The following is a 22,708-nucleotide window of genomic DNA, read 5'->3' as shown; positions in this document are numbered from 1 at the left end:
TTATGCACTCACAGGCAACCAAACATCAGTAGTCCACTGATATGACCTCGTGATCATTCCCCCGCTTTGACCATGTCATTTTTTTTGATATGCTGATTGCTGAACAAGTTTATGTTTTATATATGTGTAGGCCTAACCTATGATAACTTTTAAGTCATAATTAATTCAAACATAACTTTGGCAATACTCAATCGTTTTCGTTCGTTGAAACGGCAAAACATACTTTCTTTTCCTTGCAAATCGAATTAGCAGACATCAAAAACATTTCCACCACGAGAAGTAAAAAAAAAAATTCATACCAATAGAAGAAGGCTATAATCTTAACTAATCTTTAGTGTACACAAACCCCATCTCAGAATTAGGTACCAGCGCCCTATGCGCTGGCGAAAAACCAGACATAGGCCTACCAAGGTCAGAAACCCCATTGGGCCATGGGAATGTCTTTAAACATCCTCTGGCTGGGGCACGTCAAGTGTTTTGGAGGTATCTAACCCCTGCAAAATCTATAATAAATTACTGAGTTGCAAAACTTTTCGTGATAAAACTCGAACGGTGGTGATGCAACTGCAAATTTCACTTTTGCAAACCTAATCATATCATTCACCGAGTTACGCTGCATAGGCCTATTCACCTCATTTTTTTTCAATCTTAGGCCGTATAAAATTAATGTTTTGGTTCTCGTCCAGAGGATTTTCATGAATTGATGAGGGAGGAGGTTTTTTTTTTTTTTTTTTTTTCCAATGTAAAATTAGCATTGTCAGTAGTTTTCGGTCTTCTCCAACAGTGCTCGAGGAAACGATGAGGCCCTTTTTTTCTTCAAATGTGAGATTCTGAGGCGGATAAACCCCTAGAGTACCACAAAAAGACTTGGAAGTGATGCTTGTTCTCTAATAAACTTATTTATATGTATGAAGATTTCATAAATCATTCCAAAGTCTAAAAAAATTGAAAAATCTAAAAAAAAAAAAAAAAAATCTGACAAATCCCAGAAATTGAGGAGGGAGGGGACGAGAACCAAAATATTAATTTTACACGGCCTTAGTAAGTCTAAAAATGAGCAAAAATAGCTTTAAAAAATATCCAGGGACCTCAAAATAGTGAGCGTCAACTCAGTTACTATGTCCACCTAACAACTACATCGCGTCAAACAAAAAATCTTGCGTCTTCGCGTATCAACACGCCGCGTCAAACAAAAAAACGCAACTAGGCTATCATTTAGTTCGCGTCATACTAGGGACAGATAAGAGGCAGAGCGGATAAGAGGGGGAAGAGGGATGTGAGCTAAAGGGGAACAGTGAAAGAACGGGAGGATAGGGGACAACGGGGGGGTAACAAAGAAGAAGTTGATTAAAATGAATTAAATGAAACGACTGATTAATCGGTAAAAATTGTTTTCAATAAATAGCCCATTCCCTAAAATATATGAGTTATTATTTTATAAAGTTATCATCGAAGAATGTTTCGTGATCCTAGCATCCTCTTTTTACATGTTTTATGACATTTTTCAGTACATATCCACGAAAAAGCATATTCCCAAAATTTCAGTTGATTCCGATTTTGCGTTTGCGAGTTATGCATGATTATGTGTATTACACTGCTCCATAGACAATACGTTGTAATTTCGTTCTGGTGCACCAGAACGAAATTCAAATTTCACGATATCTTTGCTAAACGAATTAATCTACAAGAAATATTTTGTACATAAACATTATGTAGCCAGAGTATTCCAGTGATATAAAATCTCAACTTTTTTGAGAAAAGTGGGGGATGAGGCTGTGGATCACGAAATGCCCTTTTAATGCATGGTCCGGGTGCATGGCATATTGTAGACTACCCCTTAGTCCACTTGCGCATTCTGCATATACTCTGGATATTGTATTTAAGCTTAAAACTCTGATTTAATTAATGTGTGCACAATTGATAGATTTTCACATCTGATCTTTTCAGTCACCCTACACCCTCTGTTTGTTAGCTCCCCAAGTTTAACCTGGAATTTCGCGATTAAGGGCTGGGGTTTGAACATTTGGACAGTATTTATTGTGGGACATTAGAGCACCTCAGACATATCGAATTGCATTCTGAATACGAAGAATGTCATTCTGATATCAAATAATTTTGATTTTTTGAAATTCGCAATTTAATACACATTTTATGGCAAATCATTAATTTATTTTAACAGTAGGCTACTTGAAGTAAACTTTATAAATCTGATGATTTATACTTAAAGTATATGTAGGTGGGATAAAAAGCCGACGATCAATACATGAGTCTGCCCCCCCCGCCCGAAAAAAACAATGAAAAAACAACAACACACACACCCCACACCCTGCATCAAATTTCGCTCCCTCATGAAAGTTGCTTTTCCTCCCTCCCCTAACTCTGAAAAAGTGCCACTGCCAGGGACGCGGGCGTAGCAAGGGGGGGGCAGGTGGAAGAAGTCCATGGGCCCCGAGGGTTCAGGAGCCCCGAGCACAAAAGGGAAATTAAGTAAGTGCATAGCTAGAGGCCGAGGAGATAAAGTTAATTTAAGTGTGTTTTAGTAGGATTTAAATTATGTTCTATTCGTTAGTGTTAATGACCTCGTATGGATCAGGTCCATTACAGGCCCTATAAAATATGTCCACAGTATCATTTGTCCTCATAAAACAACCGCTAGACCGAAAATAACGAGCACTGCAAATCGTGTTTTGCAGTGGCGGGTCCAGAGCAGTCAGAGAGGGGGGGGCCCAATTTTCAAAATCAAATGTAAGTAATGGCCATCCCGGAGCGCTTACACGACGCAGGGGGGTGTCTTAGGGGGGGGGGGGGGCGGACACTTGTTTGCATGTACGCAGGGGGGGTCTTAGGGGGATGTTCCCCCTCAGAAGTTTGGAATTTTTTCAAAATGACCGTCCAATTGAAACCGTTATTTGGTGCAACAATTTTTATACTATCTATCATTCCTTTTTAAAACAAAAAAGGGGCCCGATCTCAATTTGTAACATGTATAGGCCTAAGACTTGAGATTCGCAAAGCATGCATGGATCGATGTTGAATTGAAGTCAGCACGGAGTCCTTCTTAAGCTCTCTTAATAGGCCTACTGACTTTGGTGACAAAATGTGACGGGCCGTACATATCGGCGGACCCGCCGTATTTTTCATACGTTTTTGGGCAGAGGACCCGCCTTCAAGCAAAACTTAATCACAGACCTAGGACCTATATAGATTGACCCGACTGCGATTGAGGCATGGGCCTACTTAACGTGCAATTTAACCCTTTCCCTTCTCATTTTCTCCCCTTCTCTTCTTTTTTCCCCTTTCTTCCTCTTTCTCTTCTCTTCCCCCCTTTCCTCTTTTTTTTTTGGGAGAAGGGGCCGCCCCCCTGAATCCGCGCCTGGTGTTTTGCACTACTTAGTACTTAGACTTATCATGCTTATAATACGGTCATTCCGTTGGTTAAAATAGCAAACTATCCAATACTCTTCCGTCATTATCAGATTATGCTATCTTCAGTAGATAGCATTATCAGATTATGCTATCTTCAGTAGATAGCACAATGGGATCATGCTATCTTTAATAGATAGCACATTGGGATTATGCTTTCTTCAACAGATAGCACAATTGGATTATGCTATATTCAGTAGATAGCGTGATCACAGTATGCTATCTTCAGTATAATATAGATATCATGATCAGATTATGATATTTGAAAGGTTAAATGTTAGGCCCTACTTTTCCTTCAGTGTATAGGCTATGTAAAGTTGAAATTGGTATTGGGTTACTCCGCAAACGTGGTATAAAAAAATAATAAAAGATCCAGATGCTAGGTTAAAACTCACACAATATCGTTTTATCTTGAGCGCATATCAACAGTTACGCGTAACAACTTGTTTGTAGAATATTTTAAAAATATCAGCAAGTGCGTACGCTATTCAATTATAAAAGGCAAAAAAGCAAATCGTCCGAACATATTTTGTCCATTATTGTAGCTCCAACACCAATGGACCAGCCCTGCCAGTTGTTGGAATTTCTAGTGCACAGCTAGAGTCCGAGGAGATAGAGTTAATTTAAGTGTGAGTAGGATTTAAATTATGTTCTATTCGTTAGTGTTAATGACCTCGTATGGATCAGGTCCATTTATGCACAGGCCCTATAAAATATGTCCACAGTATCATTTGTCCTCATACATGTCATAAAACAACCGCTAGACCGAACATAACGAGCACAGCAAATCGTGTTTTGCAGTGGCGGATCCAGAGCAGTCAGAAGGGGGGGGGGCAATTTTCAAAATCAAATGTAAGTAATGGCCATCCCGGAGCACTTGCACGACGCAGGGGGTGTCTTAGGGGTACGGACACTTGTTTGTATGTACGCAGGGGGTGTATTAGGGGGATGTTCCCCCTCAGAAGTTTGAAAATTTTTCAAAATGACCGTCCAATTGAAACCGTTATTTGGTGCAACATTTTTATACTATATCATTGCTTTTTAAAACAAAAGGGGCCCGATCTCAATTTGTAACATGTATAGGCCTAAGACTTGAGATTCGCAAAGCATGCATGGATCGATGTTGAATTGAAGTCAGCACGGAGTCCTTCTTAAGCTATCTTAATAGGCCTACTGACTTTGGTGACAAAATGTGACGGGCCGTACATATCGGCGGACCCGCCGTATTTGTCATATGTTTTTGGGCAGAGGACCCGCCTTCAAGCAAAACTTAATCACAGACCTAGGGCCTATATAGATTGACCCGACTGCGATTTAGGCATGGGCCTACTTAACGTGCAATTTAACCCTTTCCTTCTCATTTTCTCCCTTTCTCTTCTTTTTTCCCCTTTTTTCCTTTCTCTTCTTTTTTCCCTTTCTTCTTTTCTCTCCTTTCCTTTTTTTGGGAGAAGGGGCCGCCCCCCTGAATCCGCGCCTGGTGTTTTGCACTACTTAGACTTATCATGCTTATAATACGGTCATTCCGTTGGTTAAAATAGCAAACTATCCAATACTCTTCGGTCATTATCAGATTATGCTATCTTCAGTAGATAGCATTATCAGATTATTCTATCTTCAGTAGATAGCACAATGGGATCATGCTATCTTTAATAGATAGCACATTGGGATTATGCTTTCTTCAACAGATAGCACAATTGGACTATGCTATATTCAGTAGATAGCGTGATCACAGTATGCTATCTTCAGTATAGATATCATGATCGGATTATGATATTTTCAAAGGTTAAATGTTAGGCCCTACTTTTCCTTCAGTGTATAGGCTATGTAAAGTTGAAATTGATATTGGGTTACTCCGCAAACGTGGTATAAAAAAAATAAAAGATCCAGATGCTAGGTTAAAACTCACACAATATCGTTTTATCTTGAGCGCGTATAGTTACGCGTAATAACTTGTTTGTAGAATATTTTAAAAATATCAGCAAGTGCGTACGCTATTCAATTATAAAAGGCAAAAAAGCAAATCGTCCGAACATATTGTGTCCATTATTGTAGCTCCAACACCAATGGACCAGCCCTGCCAGTTGTTGGAATTTCTAGTGCAAAGCTAGAGTCCGAGGATATAGAGTTAATTTAAGTGTGATTTAGTAGGATTTAAATTATGTTCTATTCGTTAGTGTTAATGACCTCGTATGGATCAGGTCCATTTATGCACAGGCCCTATAAAATATGTCCACAGTATAATTTGTCCTCATAAAACAACCGCTAGACCGAAAATAACGAGCACCGCAAATCGTGTTTTGCAGTGGCGGATCCAGAGCAGTCAGAAGGGGGGGGGGGCGGCAATTTTCAAAATCAAATGTAAGTAATGGTCATCCCGGAGCGCTTGCACGACGCAGGGGGTGTCTTAGGGGGACGGACACTTGTTTGTATGTACGCAGGGAGTGTATTAAGGGGATGTTCCCCCTCAGAAGTTTGGAAATTCTTCAAAATGACAGTCCAATTGAAACCGTTATTTGGTGCAACATTTTTATACTATATATCATTACTTTTTAAAACAAAAAAGGGCCCGATCTCAATTTGTAACATTTATAGGCCTAAGACTTGAGATTCGCAAAGCATGCATGGATCGATGTTAAATTGAACACAGCACGGAGTCCTTCTTAAGCTGTCTTAATAGGCCTACTGGCTTTGGTGACAAAATGTGACGGGCCGTACATATCGGCGGGACCGCCGTATTTTTCATATGTTGTTGGGCAGAGAACCCGCCTTCAAGCAAAACTTAATCACAGACCTAGGGCCTATATAGATTGACCCGACTGCGATTGAGGCATGGGCCTACTATACGTGCAATTTAACCCTTTTCCTTCTCATTTTCTCCCTTTCTCTTCTTTTTTCCCCCTTTTTCCTCTTTCTCTTCTTTTCTCTCCTTTCCTTTTTTTTGGGAGAAGGGGCCGCCCCCCCCCCTGAATCCGCGCCTGGTGTTTTGCACTACTTACACTTATCATGCTTATAATACGGTCATTCCGTTGGTTAAAATAGCAAACTATCCAATACTCTTCCGTCATTATCAGATTATGCTATCTTCAGTAGATAGCATTATCAGATTATTCTATCTTCAGTAGATAGCACAATGGGATCATGCTATCTTTAATAGATAGTACAATGGGATTATGCTTTCTTCAACAGATAACACAATTGGATTATGCTATATTCAGTAGATAGCGTGATCACAGTATGCTATCTTCAGTATAGATATCATGATCAGATTATGATATTTTCAAAGGTAAAATGTTAGGCCCTACTTTTCCTGCAGTGTATAGGCTATGTAAAGTTGAAATTGGTATTGGATTACTCCGTAAACGTGGTATAAAAAATAATAATAAAAGATCCAGATGCTAGGTTAACACTCACACAATATCGTTGTATCTTGAGCGCGTATCAACAGTTACGCATATCAACTTGTTTGTAGAATATTTTAAAAATATCAGCAAGTGCGTACGCTATTCAATTATAAAAGGCAAAAAAGCAAATCGTCCGAACATATTTTGTCCATTATTGTAGCTCCAACACCAATGGACCAGCCCTGCCAGTTGTTGGAATTTCTAGTGCAAAGCTAGAGTCCGAGGATATAGAGTTAATTTAAGTGTGATTTAGTAGGATTTAAATTATGTTCTATTCGTTAGTAAGTAAGTAAGTAAGTAACACGGCATTTATAATGCGCCTAATGCCAGAGGATACAAAGCGCAGAAAAACACAGAAAACAAAACAAAACAAACAAAAGCAACATCATGAGAAAAGGTATGTTTTCAGAAGGGATTTGAACCCGGTGACAGTTTGGGCACTGCGGATATTTAGGGGGATTGAGTTCCATTTGTAAGGAGCAACCACTGAAAAGGCCCTGTTAGTGTTAATGACCTCGTATGGATCAGGTCCATTTATGCACAGGCCCTATAAAATATGTCCACAGTATCATTTGTCCTCATAAAACAACCGCTAGACCGAAAATAACGAGCACAGCAAATCGTGTTTTGCAGTGGCGGATCCAGAGCAGTCAGAAGGGGGGGGGGCAATTTTCAAAATCAAATGTAAGTAATGGCCATCCCGGAGCGCTTGCACGACGCAGGGGGTGTCTTAGGGGGACGGACACTTGTTTGTATGTACGCAGGGGGTGTATTAGGGGGATGTTCCCCCTCAGAAGTTTGAAATTTTTTCAAAATGACAGTCCAATTGAAACCGTTATTTGGTGCAACATTTTTATACTATATATCATTACTTTTTAAAACAAAAAAGGGCCCGATCTCAATTTGTAACATGTATAGGCCTAAGACTTGAGATTCGCAAAGCATGCATGGATCGATGTTGAATTGAAGTCAGCACGGAGTCCTTCTTAAGCTGTCTTAATAGGCCTACTGACTTTGGTGACAAAATGTGACGGGCCGTACATATCGGCGGCCCGCCGTATTTTTCATATGTTTTTGGGCAGAGGAACCGCCTTCAAGCAAAACTTAATCACAAACCTAGGGCCTATATAGATTGACCCGAATGCGATTTAGGCCTGGGCCTGCTATACGTGCAATTTAACCATTTCCCTTCTCATTTTCTCCTTTCTCTTCTTTTTTCCCTTTTCTTCTTTTTTTCTCTCCTTTTCTTTTTTTTTTTTTTTTTTTGGAGAAGGGCCGCCCCCTGAATCCGCGCCTGGTGTTTTGCACTACTTAGACTTATCATGCTTATAATACGGTCATTCCGTTGGTTAAAATAGCAAACTATCCAATACTCTTCCGTCATTATCAGATTATGCTATCTTCAGTAGATAGCATTATCAGATTATGCTATCTTCAGTAGATAGCACAATGGGATCATGCTATCTTTAATAGATAGCACATTGGGATTATGCTTTCTTCAACAGATAGCACAATTGGATTATGCTATATTCAGTAGATAGCGTGATCACAGTATGCTATCTTCAGTATAGATATCATGATCAGATTATGATATTTTCAAAGGTAAAATGTTAGGCCCTACTTTTCCTGCAGTGTATAGGTTATGTAAAGGTTGAAATTGGTATTGGGTTACTGAAACGTGGTATAAAAAAATAATAAAAGATCCAGATGCTAGGTTAACACTCACACAATATCGTTGTATCTTGAACGCGTATCAACAGTTACGCATAACAACTTGTTTGTAGAATATTTTAAAAATATCAGCAAGTGCGTACGCTATTCAATTATAAAAGGCAAAAAAGCAAATCGTCCGAACATATCTTGTCCATTATTGTAGCTCCAACACCAATGGACCAGCCCTGCCAGTTGTTGGAATTTCTAGTGCAAAGCTAGAGTCCGAGGATATAGAGTTAATTTAAGTGTGATTTAGTAGGATTTAAATTATGTTCTATTGTAAGAAAACATGCAAAATTGCAAGTTTTTAGACTGAACCGTTTTCCCTCAAATTACAAAAATATTAAAAATTTAACTTTTATTGCCAGGTAGAACTAAAGGATTAGGATTTAGCTAATCTTGAGTTTAGAGTAAGAGTTAGCTCATATAATTTTAATATCATTATGTTATTTTTAGTTATGAATTGGCACGTTATGAAAAAGATTGGAAAATGTGTTTTCCAAACATTAGAATGCATAACTTGAAATTAGTCTTAGTTCAAGTCTTTGGGTTTTATTGTCACAGAATACGAAAAAGGTCGAAAACGCCCGAAAAGCACATATTTTGGCCATTATTTCCAAAAATCGACCAAATATTAAAATTTTACTTTCATTGCCAGTTAGGACTAACTAAAGGATTAAGATTTAGCTATGTTTCACTTTGCCATATGAAACATTTGATTTTGACTTGATTGTCAGAAAACATGCTGAAAATGTATGTTTTTGACTCTTTTTCAAGAAATTAGTAAAAAAGTGAACTTTTTATTTTACTTCCAACATGTCAAGTTAGTACTGAATTAAAAATTAGGATTGAGCTATGTTTTATTTGGCAGAATAATATTATTTAATCCCCAAAACAGTGCTCATTTTTCTGCAATGGTGACTAATGCCACGTTTGTAATAATAGGAATCGTGAGATAATAGCAACAAGTAAAAAACCGGTTTCTGATGTCAAGCAAAATGCATTTTTTTTTTCTGTTTTCAGATACATCTGGTATCAAAGAAGAATTGGAAGAAATTATAACAGGTAAGTTAAGCCTCCAGCATACTTTCCTGCCGCTTGCCGCTGCGGCAAGCGGCAGGGCGTTTCAACCAATGACAAGTATTTGTCTGCAATACGCGTGCGCCACGCCGCTCAGCGGCAAGCGGCAGGGTAGTATGAAACCAGCATTAGTGTGTGAATATGGGTTGTATTCTCATGCATTCAGCACGTATATAATGTATGTAAAGAACGTGATGAGCATGATTTCTTTGGTGAAATAAATCAATGCTGCTATTATCCTGATTGCGCAATAACAACGCAATACAACAATAATAGCAATAACAACACAAATAACAACATACATATTTTGTAAATCGAATCGAAATTGGAAAAATACATTCATATCCAAACAACGATTCCAAATTCTGAATTCTCACTATTCACAATAAGGGCGCCGCCAGCGGTTTGCGATGTAATCGTGATGTATCATGGGATATATGGGATATCGTGTAACACCTTTATTTTGACAAACTAAAAAAATATTGTCACGTGTTCCTATGTAATAGCATGGTAATATTCGTATTGCGCGGACTTGGATGTCGACCTTTTCCCATGATACATTACGATTACATCGCAAACCGCTGGCGGCGCCCTTATTGTGAATAGCGAGAATTGTTACCGTCCACCACAAAGCAGCCGTAAAGTCGGCCCGGTCAATTTTGTTTTATTATATTACGTGTTTAGAAAATAATAATAGTTTTAAAATGGTATATCATTTGACTTCAATCGATATCCAGAATAGATGTTATGGTTTGTTGAACTTAATTGCTCCTTCAACAAAATGGTACCTTATTTCGGTTCTACACGTGTCTCTTTTTCCATATTGCTGGTAATAAATATCAAACAGTCATAATTGGCGGTCATTTCAAATCATCCCCAAGTCAACGATGTTCAGGAATATCCTCTCATTGTTAATTGTTGGTTAAACATACCTAGACAAAATATAATGCTTTGTAACCAACCACTTCAACAGGATTCAGTCAAAGCAAACAAAGACTAGAGTGATTTAAGAATTCTATAGGCATAGGTAGAAGCTTATTACCCTCTTCAACAATAGGATTGTTGATTGGTTTAAAAAGGTGTTTGACTGGCACGAGCAAAATGAGATAAATAAATAAATAAATGTAGATATTTATATAGCGCTTTATGCCGTAAACAGCCTCAAAGCGCTTAACATTTATTCCGCCGTTATTAGAATATGTCGGAACCACGTTTGCTGCCTACAAATGGCGCAGGGTTCATCAGTACAACGACTGTGACTACCCCTAACAGCTTCCCATTGCACCTGGGTGGGGTGAAGCAAGTGAGACAAAGCGCCTTGCCCAAGGGCGCAACACGGTGGCGTGACGGGGACTCGAACCCACGCACGTTAAGCAAGCTCTCCGATTATGAATCCAAGGCCGTAACCACTGAGCCACCGTGCCCTCATGTAGCACCAACTTGAGGTACCTATGAATACGACCTTCATGCACATTTTACACTACAACTCGAAATACAATTTGCTGGCTTCACGGCTGGTTTGAGGTGGACGGTCACACCTATCATATCTATCTCTCTCTCTAAGTGCCATATGCAGTGACGTTGGTGACCATGGAATGCCAATTCATTCTGCTCTTTGCCAATTTTAACAGCTTAATGTAGTCCACACTCTTCCAGCTGCAATGCTTTGAAGATATGGTGTGCTCAGGTGCCCTCTATCTCTCCTTCCATTAATCTTCCCCGTAAGAAACAAACACTCCAGATCTTATTTCCTCATACGGTGACCTAGGAAATTAAGTTTCCGGATCTTCTTCAGGAACATCCGTTGACTGCCAGCTCTGTGCAATACTGTCTCATTTGTGGTGTGACTTGTCCAATGGATCCTCAACATTCGCCTGAGGAACCACATTTAAGTTGCTTGCAATCGATCTTTCATCACAGCTATCGCAACCATATTTTCAGAATTGGCAGGACGTAGCAATCCAAGACTCTGAGTCTTGTACGCATGGTTATTATTCAGAATAGGGTGCTCATCCTTGTGAAAGTCTCTTTTGCCATTGTAATTCTCCTAATGATTTCAATTTTAATGTTGCATACAGGAACATCTTTCTGTTTTTGTAACTACCAGACACTCAGCAGTTCATGAAGAGTCCTGTCTTCTCCCTGTTTACCATTATTAAATTTCAAAAATATCAGTTTTAAATCATTTGCCATAAAATGTGTATCATATCGCGATTTTTTTAAACAATTTTTTTTTGATATAATAAGGACATTCCTCGCATTCAAAATGCGATTCAATATGTCTGATGTGCTCTCGAGTTCCACAAAAATACGTAAAAAGGTTAGCCTTTAATGAAAATAATAAAAACTATTTTTATTTCTCTCAATTAACAGGTCAAGCTCAAGCAGAAGAAAACGCTGAAAAGCGACACGAGGATCTCAAGAAAGGTAAGACCAATGAGGATATATAAGACATGGAGAAAATTAGATTACGTAACGCATTGTTCCTTTGATGCCGACACGCTACTTTATTCACCCAGTAGTAGTTTGAGAGAGCGAGTTGGCGTAGCGGTTGACAATTGAATCAGTAAGTTGGGCAGAAAACTACAACGAAGCATTCTGTATTTAGATCCCGGATTTACCCTCGCCTTGCATCACTGAGGTCCTGGTCTTGCCCATGGACAAGGCATCCTCTTATATCATTTTTGCTTTTGCTCTGGGCTCCTGAACCCTCGGCGTCCCTGGACTTCGTCCACCCTGGTGTCCACTCGCTTGTTACGCCCCCAGGGTTACGCCCATAATACCAGACGACCTGACCTGCAATCTCCAGCCAACTGAACAGTATCAGGCAATCTTGAATTATCCCCTTGTTTTCATCATTTCAGAATTGCAACAGTTGCCTGCTAGATTGGTTGACGTCAATGCTGAGAAGAAATTGCAAGGTATATCACGATCAATGACTAGCTAACACATTTAAACAGTACTGCATTGATCAAATTCATTTTAGTTGAAAAATTGACATAGAGATCACTTTTATACCCGGGAGTAAAATCAAACTTCTAGTTTATATGTGTGGGTTGTTGATGAAACCCACTCATACCCAGCAAACACAAAACGTTTTCGACATCATTCGCAAATGGTTAGGGTTATAGAAAAGGTTGGCAGAAAACGTTTAAATGTCGGGTTATATAAAGGACATAAAGGGTGTTTACAAAACGTTTTAATAACATTCAAAAATATTTGTTGATAACCTACTGCAAATGTTTTAACATTATGTTATTTAAGTGTTAACAAAATATTTAGCAAAAAGTGTTTGCAAAAATATTTTACAATAATATTTTGAAAACATTTTAAGAATATTGTCGTAGTGTGTTTTCATACAAAACGTTCTAAAACGTTTTCATGACCTTTAGATAACCCGACATTTTAATGTTATTAAAATGCTTTTATCTAAACCAAAACCCAAAATATTGTTTGAATTTTTTATATATGGTGTGTGACATTTTTACAATAAATGTTGCTTCGTTTAAGGGATCTAGAATGAGCGTTTATTGCGTTTCGACAGTATTTTGTGTGGGGCATGAGAGCACCTCAGACCTATCGAATTGCATTCTGAATACGAAGCATGTCTTTCTGATATTAAATAATTTTCATTTTTTGAAAATCACAATAAAATACAATTTTTATGACAAATTATAGAAATTTTATATTTTTCAAATTTTTGATATATAACAGTCCTCGAAGTAAATTATATAAATCTAATGATATATTCTTAAAGTGTATGTAGTTGGGAGGAAAAGCCGACGGTCAACTGAAAATTTTGACCTTTCATATTGAAGATATGGATTTTTTCCCCAAAAAACCTATTTTTTTTTGGTTTTTTAGGGAAAAAATCCATATCTCCAATACGAAAGGTCACAATTTTCAATTGATCGTCGGCTTTTCATCACACCTACATACACTTTAAGTATAAATCATCAGATTTGTAAAGTTAACTTCGAGTACTGTTAAATATCAAAAATATCAATTTTTAATGATTTGCCATAAAATGTGTATTAAATTGCGAAATTCAAAAAATCAAAATTATTTGATATCAGAAGGACATTCTTCGTATTCAGAATGCAATTCGATATGTCTGATGTGCTCTAATGTCCCAAAACGTTCATACCCCTTCCCTTAATAGCTATTTCCTGTTTTATGGATTGTTTAAGATCCCTCGTAAATCAATAAATATAGGTCTTTTGAAATAAAAAGACCTACCACCATTTAGCTGAAATAATAATCTTTCTTAGCGTGTGAATTATTTCCGTCGACAACGAATGGCACACTTGTGGAAAACGAGTTGAAACATAATATTATCAAAGTGATTTTAAAAGGGAGTAATATTCCAAACCACAAAAGCTCTAAGCCATTGTGTGTGTCCAAGGCCACATCATTTTTGTATACGCGGTATAGTGGAGTGGCTGTTCCTTTTACCATTTCTCTTCCCATGTTAATCCAGATAACACAATGTTAATTTAAAGTATCATTGCAAATGAATTTTTATTTTTACTTTTCGGATTTGGCTTTGAGCAATGGTGGCACATACCATGTTTACAGAAAAAATGAAAATTCAATTCCAGACACCGGCAAAACCCAAAATTACTCATGCATAATTTACATAATACTATCATGAATACATAATTAGCTGTAATTAGCTGTATTTGCATAATTAATAACTTTTTGTGTATTTTTTGTTATCAATTGAAAGAACTTTGTATAAATATGTGTGCAAAAACACGCATCCTGATATCATGTACGGTTTTCTATTCGCATCAATTTTCAATATTACTTAGCTGAACTTAGTCATTTTTTCAGCTTTAATTTGTCTGCAGATTGGCCAAAATTGCTAAAATAGTATATTTGGTTAATTTATTATAATTATTCAATGATAGATTTTTTAATTTTGTTTTCTTTGACGAAGTCAGTAAAGATATATTTTTTCAACCAAGCGTCCAAATAAACCTGTAAAATATCGAAATGTGCCAATTTTGTCATTATAGCCATTTATGGCAGATTTGCGTTCCATTTATGACCATCTTAAAATTGACACTACATCACAATGCATTGACCGATTTCAATTCCGTTTTCATTGTTGATGCTTTAATAAAGCTCATTCGTGTAGAAGCATTGTTACTGTTACAAACGTGTTACTGTTGCGCTTAATTTTGAGGTGATATGCCTACTTAGAATCGATCAGTCTCGTTGTTGGTATGTATTGTTGCATGATTGGTTCAAATAGCACGTACGAGTATCGCGTCGACTCGCACGTGCTAAAGTGTGTTATATTGTGTCAAATCACACGGATAAGAACCAATAAGAATGCTGAACTCTCTGAAGTGTTTAAGAATTATTCATTTTCTTTATGCCTTTCAGAAGACAATGCATATCTGGAAGATGTTAAACAGCAATTGTCGGTCAAGTATACAGAGCAGTATTGCAGCATGCAGTTCATACCTTCAACGGAGGACCAGCGGACAACAGATGACATATTCGTAGCACCGGAAATGAAACTCATCAATAAAGAACCTAGAGATCTCTCAGGCGATGACCTTTTCTCATTAAAGATAAGGAAAAATAAAAAAAAACATACAGTTATAGTTGGTGGCCCTGGTAGTGGGAAATCAACTCTTGTACACAATGGGATATCATATGACTGGGGGAGGGGTATTAAGCACCAACACATCAAACTATTGTTTGTGATAGATATGTACAAAATTAAACCGGGATCTGATTTATTTGAGATTATAAAAGATCAGTTGCTCAGAGGTGAAGACAAAGAAAAGTTTGAAAAGTTGATGGAAGATAATGCTCAATCAACAGCCTTTATCTTAGACGGCTTTGATGAGGTATCTAAAGAATGGGAAACAAAAGGAAGAGCCTTTCTGCTGTCCTAGATAGTTCATGGTTATCAGGTAGCCATGTAATTGTTACTACAAGACCAGAGAAAATCAATGACTTCAACAAGCGATACCAAGGCTACATTCAAGTAGATCTGCTGGGGTTTTCAAATGAGGCGATATCTGAGTTTATAGCAAAAGAAGTAGGGAACTTAGAATCAAACACAGAAGCAAAGAAGCTACAAAAGGCCATAAATGATGCTCCTCCTATGTTATCATGGCTACCAAAAAATCCTCTCACGTTGTCAATGCTGTGTATTCTATGGAAAGATCGTGATTACAATTCCGACGTTCATGGTCAGGGTCCACTGACAAAAGGAGTTACCTCTCTGTATAAAGATGTCATTGAATTCATGCTGGTAAAATATGGTCTCGACGATTCAGATGCAATAGACAACCAAACTGTTCTGAAAGGTTTGGGGAAGTTTGCATTACAAGATCTTTCCGGCCAGAAGGTGCCAGAAGTGCCAGAAGAATATTTGAAAGTATCTCGACTTATAGGCATTTGTTCAACTCACAAAAAGCGCGAAAAGTTTAGACAAAAAGAATTCTTGACATTTCCCTTGCACAGAGTTCTGTTCTGCTACATATCTAGCCGATACCGATCACGATCAGTTCTTATCAGCTATAACACCGGTTTTTGATAATAAGAGCTTACTTCAGTTTTGTTGTGGTCTTAGCTTGACAGCTGCTTCAACTATACTTCAACGCATAGTAAGTACAACAGCTGTCAATATAGAACATGCGGATGCATGTATATTTAGTGTAGGTCCACGTGTTGCTAATCCCTGGAAACTTCCTCTGCTTCTTTTATTTGAGGCCGAGTCACAGATGTCAGAGCACTCTGTGGATACTATCCCACAGCTGCATGCATTTGTCAGCCCCTTGGTCAAGAGTATACGAATGAATCATGCAAATTGGCCGGCTGACTACGAAATGTGTCACCTTCTTCAGTACTTCATCTCCAAAAAGGATGACAAATCTTGGTTATCTCAGGTTAAGTTTGCTGTCATTAATTGTCGTACGGAAATCGATATTGGTCCGTCACTAGCACGAGAGCAAACAAAGCTTGTAGAGTCCCTGTCAAATCTTAGCACATTGAAATTGAGCTCATCTATCCCTCAATCAGGAGTTTCTTGTACGCATATTCTTCGTAATCTGAGGCTAGTAACAGTGGAGAGTGAGAGCAACATACAACAACGCCAACGTACCGAGGTAATCTTGTCAGGTGTTAATGTACCTGAACTTGATTTCCTTACCTTCCTTTCCAAGCAGGTAGTACCACTATCTGTAAAACTCAACAGAGTTACATTACTTGAAGAAAAGAAAAGCAAATCACACATCACTATCAACTCACTAAACGAATTAATTGTCAGTGATAGTGCATGCAAAGGTCAATCACTTGGAACGGTTTTGAGTAGAATGCTTTCAAGAGCGCAGGCACCTCTTGAGCTTTCATTGAAATGGACACCTATAACAGAAACATACACAAACATGCCAGTAGGATTTGAATTAGACGAACGGTTTGTTAGAGACTATGCATGTGTGCCACGTGCACGTAGAATGTCACAGCATGCAGAAGGAAGAACTGCCTCTAAGAAACGACGTGACCAACGGCTTGAAATCCAACTACAAGCCCTACAGTTTGACTGTTTTTCTTCAATCCCTTTGAAAGAAAGCATTCTGACAAATATTCTGTTATCAGGATGTGCTTTGAACCTGCTCGCATTGACAAAAATGCTCAAAAGTCAACATTGCCTCTCTGAGATAACACTTCAAAGTGTATATCTCTCTGGGAATGTAACTAAAAAGTGTGTCAATAAAACTGTCAAAAAATACATTCTTAAAAATGTGACCTTTTTTGACAACTTGGCAACTTTTTTGAAACAATTTCCTGAAATAACCGACTATCATCTATCTGATGTTGATATACAAGATGAGATTGTTGAAGAAATTGTCACATTGAAGTCACTTCACAATGTTACGATTTCCCAGTGTAAACTTGGTAGTAATGTCAATGTGATATTACGTGGTCCCGTAACAAAACTGCAGCATCTTAACCTAGGCATGAATAGCATTGATGGACATGGGGCATCATCACTAGCGCAGTCATTTCTACACACTCCAGCACTACAACATCTTAACCTTCATGCAAATAGCATTGGTTCAGAAGGGGCATCATCACTAGCACAGGAATTCCAACACATTCCAGCACTGCAACATCTAAACTTAGCTAGCAATACGGCTGGATCACGTGGAGCAATTGCACTAGCTTATGGATTCCAACACACTCCAGCACTGCAGTACATTGACCTTAGTGCCAATAGTATTGGTTCAAATGCGACATCAACACTAGCTGAGTCATTTCAAAACACTCCAGCACTGCAGCATCTTAACCTGAGTGCCAATAATATTGGTTCATATGCGACATCAACACTGGCTCAGTCATTCAAACACACTCCAGCACTGCAGCATCTTAATTTGGCTCGAAATAGCGCTGATTCACGGGGAGCATCAGCACTAGCACAGGGATTTCAACACACACCAGCACTACAGCATCTTAACTTGAGTGCTAATAGCATCGGTTCAGTTGGGGCATCAACACTAGCTACGTCATTCCAACACACCCCAGCACTGCAGTATCTTGATCTGGCTTATAATAAAATTGGTCCAGATGGGGCATCGTCGCTAGCTCAGTCATTCCAACACACTCCGGCATTGCAGCATCTTAACTTGTGCGCTACTGACATTGGTTCAGATGGGGTTTCAACACTAGCTAAGTCTTTACAACACGCCCATGCACTGCAATATCTTGATCTGGCTAATAATGCAATTGGTCCAGATGGGGCATCGGCGCTAGCTCAGTCATTCCAATACACTCCAGCACTCCAGCATCTTAACTTGTGTGCTACTGGCATTGGTTCAGATGGAGCATCAACTCTAGCTAAGTCTTTCCAACACACCCATGCACTGCAGTATCTTGATCTGGCTAATAATACACTAGGTTTAGACGGGATATCAACACTAGCTCAGTCATTTGAACACACTCCAGAACTGGAGCATCTTAACCTGGCTAGAAATAGCATTGGTTCAGATGGAGCATTAGCACTAGCTCCATCATTTCAACACATTCCATCTCTACGGCATCTTAACCTGCATGCTAATAGCATTGGTCCAGACGGGGCATCAGCATTAGCGCAGTCATTTCATCACCTACCAGCACTGCGGCATCTTAATCTGTCTGACAACCGCATTGGTCCAGATGGGGCATCAGCACTTTGTCAGTCTTTTCAACACACTCCAGCATTACAGCATCTGGACCTCTATGGTCGTCACAATATCATTGGTCCAGATGGGGCATCAGCTTTAGCTAAGTCATTCCAACTCATTCCAGCACTGCAGCATCTTAACCTGGGTATAAATAGCATTGGTTCAGACGGGGCATCAGCACTAGCAAAGTCATTGCAACACACCCCATCATTACAGCATCTCAACCTGCAGGCTAATAACATTGCTTCAGATGGGGCATCAGCATTAGCGAAGTCAATCCAACACCATACAGCTCTGCAGCATATTGACCTGCGTGATAATAGCTTTGATTCAGACCGGTTATCAGCACTATTATAGCTCACTAATCACAGTACACTTTATTCCCCTTGCAAAAGAACATTCAGACGAATATTCTGTTCTCGGGATATGCTTTAAACCTGCATATTTTGATCCAAGTCCGGCAGGGCTGACGTTGCTGACTTTCATATGAAAGACTTGTAACTAATGGAGTTCCAATATAGAAAAAACCCGCAGGCCATGAACGCAAGGGTTATAGGCCCTATCAATTTGAGGCTGACCACGAAAGGCAACAATAATCATTCTTGGCCCGGTGAGTGGAGCAAGGATGTGGCTTTCCCATGCATATACCACCATATACAACTCACTCCATCACTGCAGCATTTTAACCTGGGTATAACATTTGTTCCGATGGGGCATCAGTACTAGCTCAGTCATTGCAACACCCTCCAGGCTAGTGTTTTGTTTCAGTTGGGGCGTCGGCACTATCTATAAAGGCAACGCAGCCAACAATTTTGGGATCGATCGTCGATGCTGTTTCGATCCTTAACATTAATGAAAATTAACCAGGATAAATGATAATTGTATCGACCAATACATTACATCAGTGAAGTGACCGATATCGAGGATTTCAACAGTAATCCTATTTTTTCTCTAATATTGCATGTGAATGTTGCTTTGAACCTTCCTGACCTATAACTATACAGCGAAAAGGAATTTGTGCGCAGTATGTCAGAATATTTAATTGTTTTGAGCCGTGGTCTGGTAGTATCTTAGGGCATTGGTTTCTTGTATGTCTACTGAATCCAATCTTTAGTGAAGTCTGGGAAATATAAGCACACTCAACGTCCAATGCTGTTATTATTAGACAGCATTTATAGCTTGGCCATCTTGTATACATACACGAAATCCAAATTGGTCTAGTAATATAAGCCCATACAAAGCATTACTTCTTGACCATTTGCATACACGAAACAAAGTGCAGTTATTCTGCACAGCAAACATGATTCGACCTTTGCAGTACTTAAACCTGGTTAACAGGAAATTACTCCAGCAAAATCAATCGATAAAGTCTAGCACATCCTCCACATTGAATGGTGGACTGGACTTATGCCCAAATATGGCACTTGCCAATCAATAACCACCCACTTGAAATCCCCTGGCTTGCTCCACTGACCAAAGTTATGGACAGATATGGGAGATGTTTTTGCTGTTATTTGTCACTTACATATCAGGGAGGTACGAACATTTGCAGATGCCCCACCTATAGTTTCTAGCCTGCATGTAATATATACATTATTCTTGATTGACATCAAGTACAAAAAATATCCGTCAAGCGGTTTAGCTTTAATGCCCTCGGAAGAGAGCGAGTGAGTGAGAGTCACTAAAAGTTGCATTCGATTTACACAGGGAATTTTGCAGGCCATGCGTGCCCTTCCTTACTAAATCACCAAAGTGCGAATATTTCCAAACATCTAAATTAGCTAAAAATTTAGGACATATTACAAAACTATATTTTCTAGAATTTCAGAGAGTACAAAACATATTGGCCGGTTATTTTTTACACGGTGACGTTAACTTGGCAATGCCCTATATCTATAACATACACTGTTTGTAGAGGTCACGCGTCAATGGTGAGAGCACTGTGTATTGTCATGATTGTGTATAGGAAAATGAACAGTAACTGCAGTATGACTCCTAGAAGTGCGAGCCCATTAAATGGACTGAGTCTTGACCATCTTACATAGGCTTACACGGAACGCCAAATACATGTATGGCGGGTCTTGTAGTGCGAGTCATAAAAGGGATTGCGTCATTCCCATCTTACATACACGAAACCTCCCAATATGATGAATCTTGCGTTACGAGCTCATAACAATGATTGTGTCTTGACCATGTCACATACATGATAACCCAGAATATGTTATTACAGGGGAGGGGGAAACCATAAAAAGGATTACATCACGTACATTTAACCCAAACATGATGAGTCCTGTAGTGGGAGATAAAAAGCCCACAAAAAAGGACTTCGTCTTGACCATCTTACATACATGAAAACCTTAAATGGTGGGTCATGTAATGAAGGTCCATAAAAGGACTGCACCATGACCATCTTACATACACGAAAACCCAAGTATGATGGGATTTGTAGTGCGAACCCATGCAAAAATATACATGAAACCCCAAAGCGAGTTTCCAACAACCCGTTTCCCTGAATAAAGTTGAAACTAGCATTACATTTTTGATAAACAATTCACACCAGCTATGCCATCCCAGGTCTTAAACAGCTACAGTTACTTAAACGGAATAACACAAACATGTTTCAGTAGATCCTTTTAATTTATCATCCGTGCAATCTGGCCTTCCTCTCCTAATCATGGAAACGCCACCTATCCTGTTTTGATCCAACAACCATAATGTTGGTGGCTCACTCCGATTTCCGTTATCAAAAAGGGACTTCAAGTCAGTTACCTTTTTTTTACTAGGCAGAGCGGTGACTGGGGATGTGTTATACCCTTGTAACTTTCACATGTAGGAAGCAGAAGGCTCTAAGGGCACTAGATCCAAATCAATTATGTGGTTTTGTGTGTTATATAGTATGAAAAATAACTTTATTGTAATTGTTTTTAAGTAATAATAGTTCCTTGTTTGAGACGAACAATATTAACTTTAAATGTTTTTATTTTATTAATTTTTCTTTTTGAATACTTGAAATAAAAAAATCCTTACACTTAGAAAAAAATCCAATTTTTTAAACGAAGCCATATTTGAGTAAATTTTTTTAACAGATGCAACTAATCTTGCAGATTATGACAACCCATAGTCTAATGTTCCCCCACGAAGTAAAGTTACAATCATTTGATTGCACGAAGGTCCAGTTTTAAAAGTGACAAAATGGCATAAACAAGGCGAAAAGAGTCAAAGTATTTTTAAAAGCAGTATTTATTGTCACGAAACTGGACCTTGTAACATTACTTCTGGCGGTTGCCTTGGATTCAATGGGGTGCAGGATTATTTAGTGTATCTGTTTAACTAATTATTGTTTAGTTCTAAAATTGGGATTTTTCCAAGCAGTATATATCAAATTACTGTCTCAAAAGTGAGTTTCTAACGATGGCGGGTTGTGAAATAAAAGAACATGAATAACTTCAGTGACAAATTCCCAGCAAACACAAAACGTTTTCAAAACGTTTTAAACGGGTTATATTTTGGAAAGGTATTTTAAAATGTGTTAAAAATGTTATTAAATGTTATTGTAAAGTATTTGATGCAAAAATTCTTTGCCAAATATTTCATCAACGCTTAAATAACACAATGTTAGAATATTTTCCAGTAAATGTTCAAAAAATAATTTTGAAGGTTATGAAAACGTTCAAAAAAGCAAAAAATTTGGACTATATCGACATGCAACCATATAAATGAAAGGGAAATTGGTCAAATGTCGAAAATATTCAATTTTCAGTGTATATCGTACCAGTTACTACTAGCTCTTAAAAAAGCTACGTATTGATGATAAAACACGTGAAACTTTAACTGGCTACTAAATTATAGGTAATTTATCATTTGCTATAGCTCTCCAAGAAACACAAGAATTTGTATTTCTGA

The 22,708-nt window shown here is 38.4% G+C and overlaps 2 protein-coding genes across 2 annotated transcripts; both read left to right on the top strand.

Moving 5' to 3' along the window:
• The first annotated feature begins 9,535 nt into the window (after positions 1 to 9,535).
• LOC140169332 (uncharacterized) lies at positions 9,536 to 16,098 on the top strand. Its single transcript, XM_072192589.1, has 4 exons — positions 9,536 to 9,602; positions 11,991 to 12,044; positions 12,482 to 12,538; positions 15,012 to 16,098. Exons 1-4 carry the CDS (start codon positions 9,536 to 9,538, stop codon positions 15,530 to 15,532), a joined length of 699 nt encoding a protein of 232 aa, XP_072048690.1. The 3' UTR covers positions 15,533 to 16,098.
• On the top strand, positions 15,784 to 20,378 carry LOC140169331 (uncharacterized). Its single transcript, XM_072192588.1, has 2 exons — positions 15,784 to 15,949; positions 16,107 to 20,378. The coding sequence occupies exons 1-2, from the start codon at positions 15,784 to 15,786 to the stop codon at positions 19,160 to 19,162; spliced, it is 3,222 nt and encodes a 1,073-aa protein (XP_072048689.1). The 3' UTR covers positions 19,163 to 20,378.
• The last annotated feature ends 2,330 nt before the right edge of the window (positions 20,379 to 22,708 follow it).

The sequence above is a fragment of the Amphiura filiformis genome, chromosome 14 (genome assembly GCF_039555335.1).
Source record: "Amphiura filiformis chromosome 14, Afil_fr2py, whole genome shotgun sequence".
Classification (NCBI taxonomy): Eukaryota; Metazoa; Echinodermata; class Ophiuroidea; order Amphilepidida; family Amphiuridae; genus Amphiura; species Amphiura filiformis.
Note: the sequence above shows the minus strand (reverse complement) of the source record. Positions and strands in the feature narration are given on the sequence as shown.

Coding starts and splice junctions, on each gene's coding strand:
- LOC140169331 (XM_072192588.1), top strand. CDS start 15,784: ATGCTGTGTATTCTATGGAAAGATCGTGATTACAATTCCGACGTTCAT. Junction 15,950..16,106: donor CAACCAAACTGTTCTGAAAG/GTTTGGGGAAGT, acceptor TCCCTTGCACAG/AGTTCTGTTCTGCTACATAT.
- LOC140169332 (XM_072192589.1), top strand. CDS start 9,536: ATGCATTTTTTTTTTCTGTTTTCAGATACATCTGGTATCAAAGAAGAA. Junction 12,045..12,481: donor ACACGAGGATCTCAAGAAAG/GTAAGACCAATG, acceptor TCATCATTTCAG/AATTGCAACAGTTGCCTGCT. Junction 12,539..15,011: donor TGCTGAGAAGAAATTGCAAG/GTATATCACGAT, acceptor TATGCCTTTCAG/AAGACAATGCATATCTGGAA.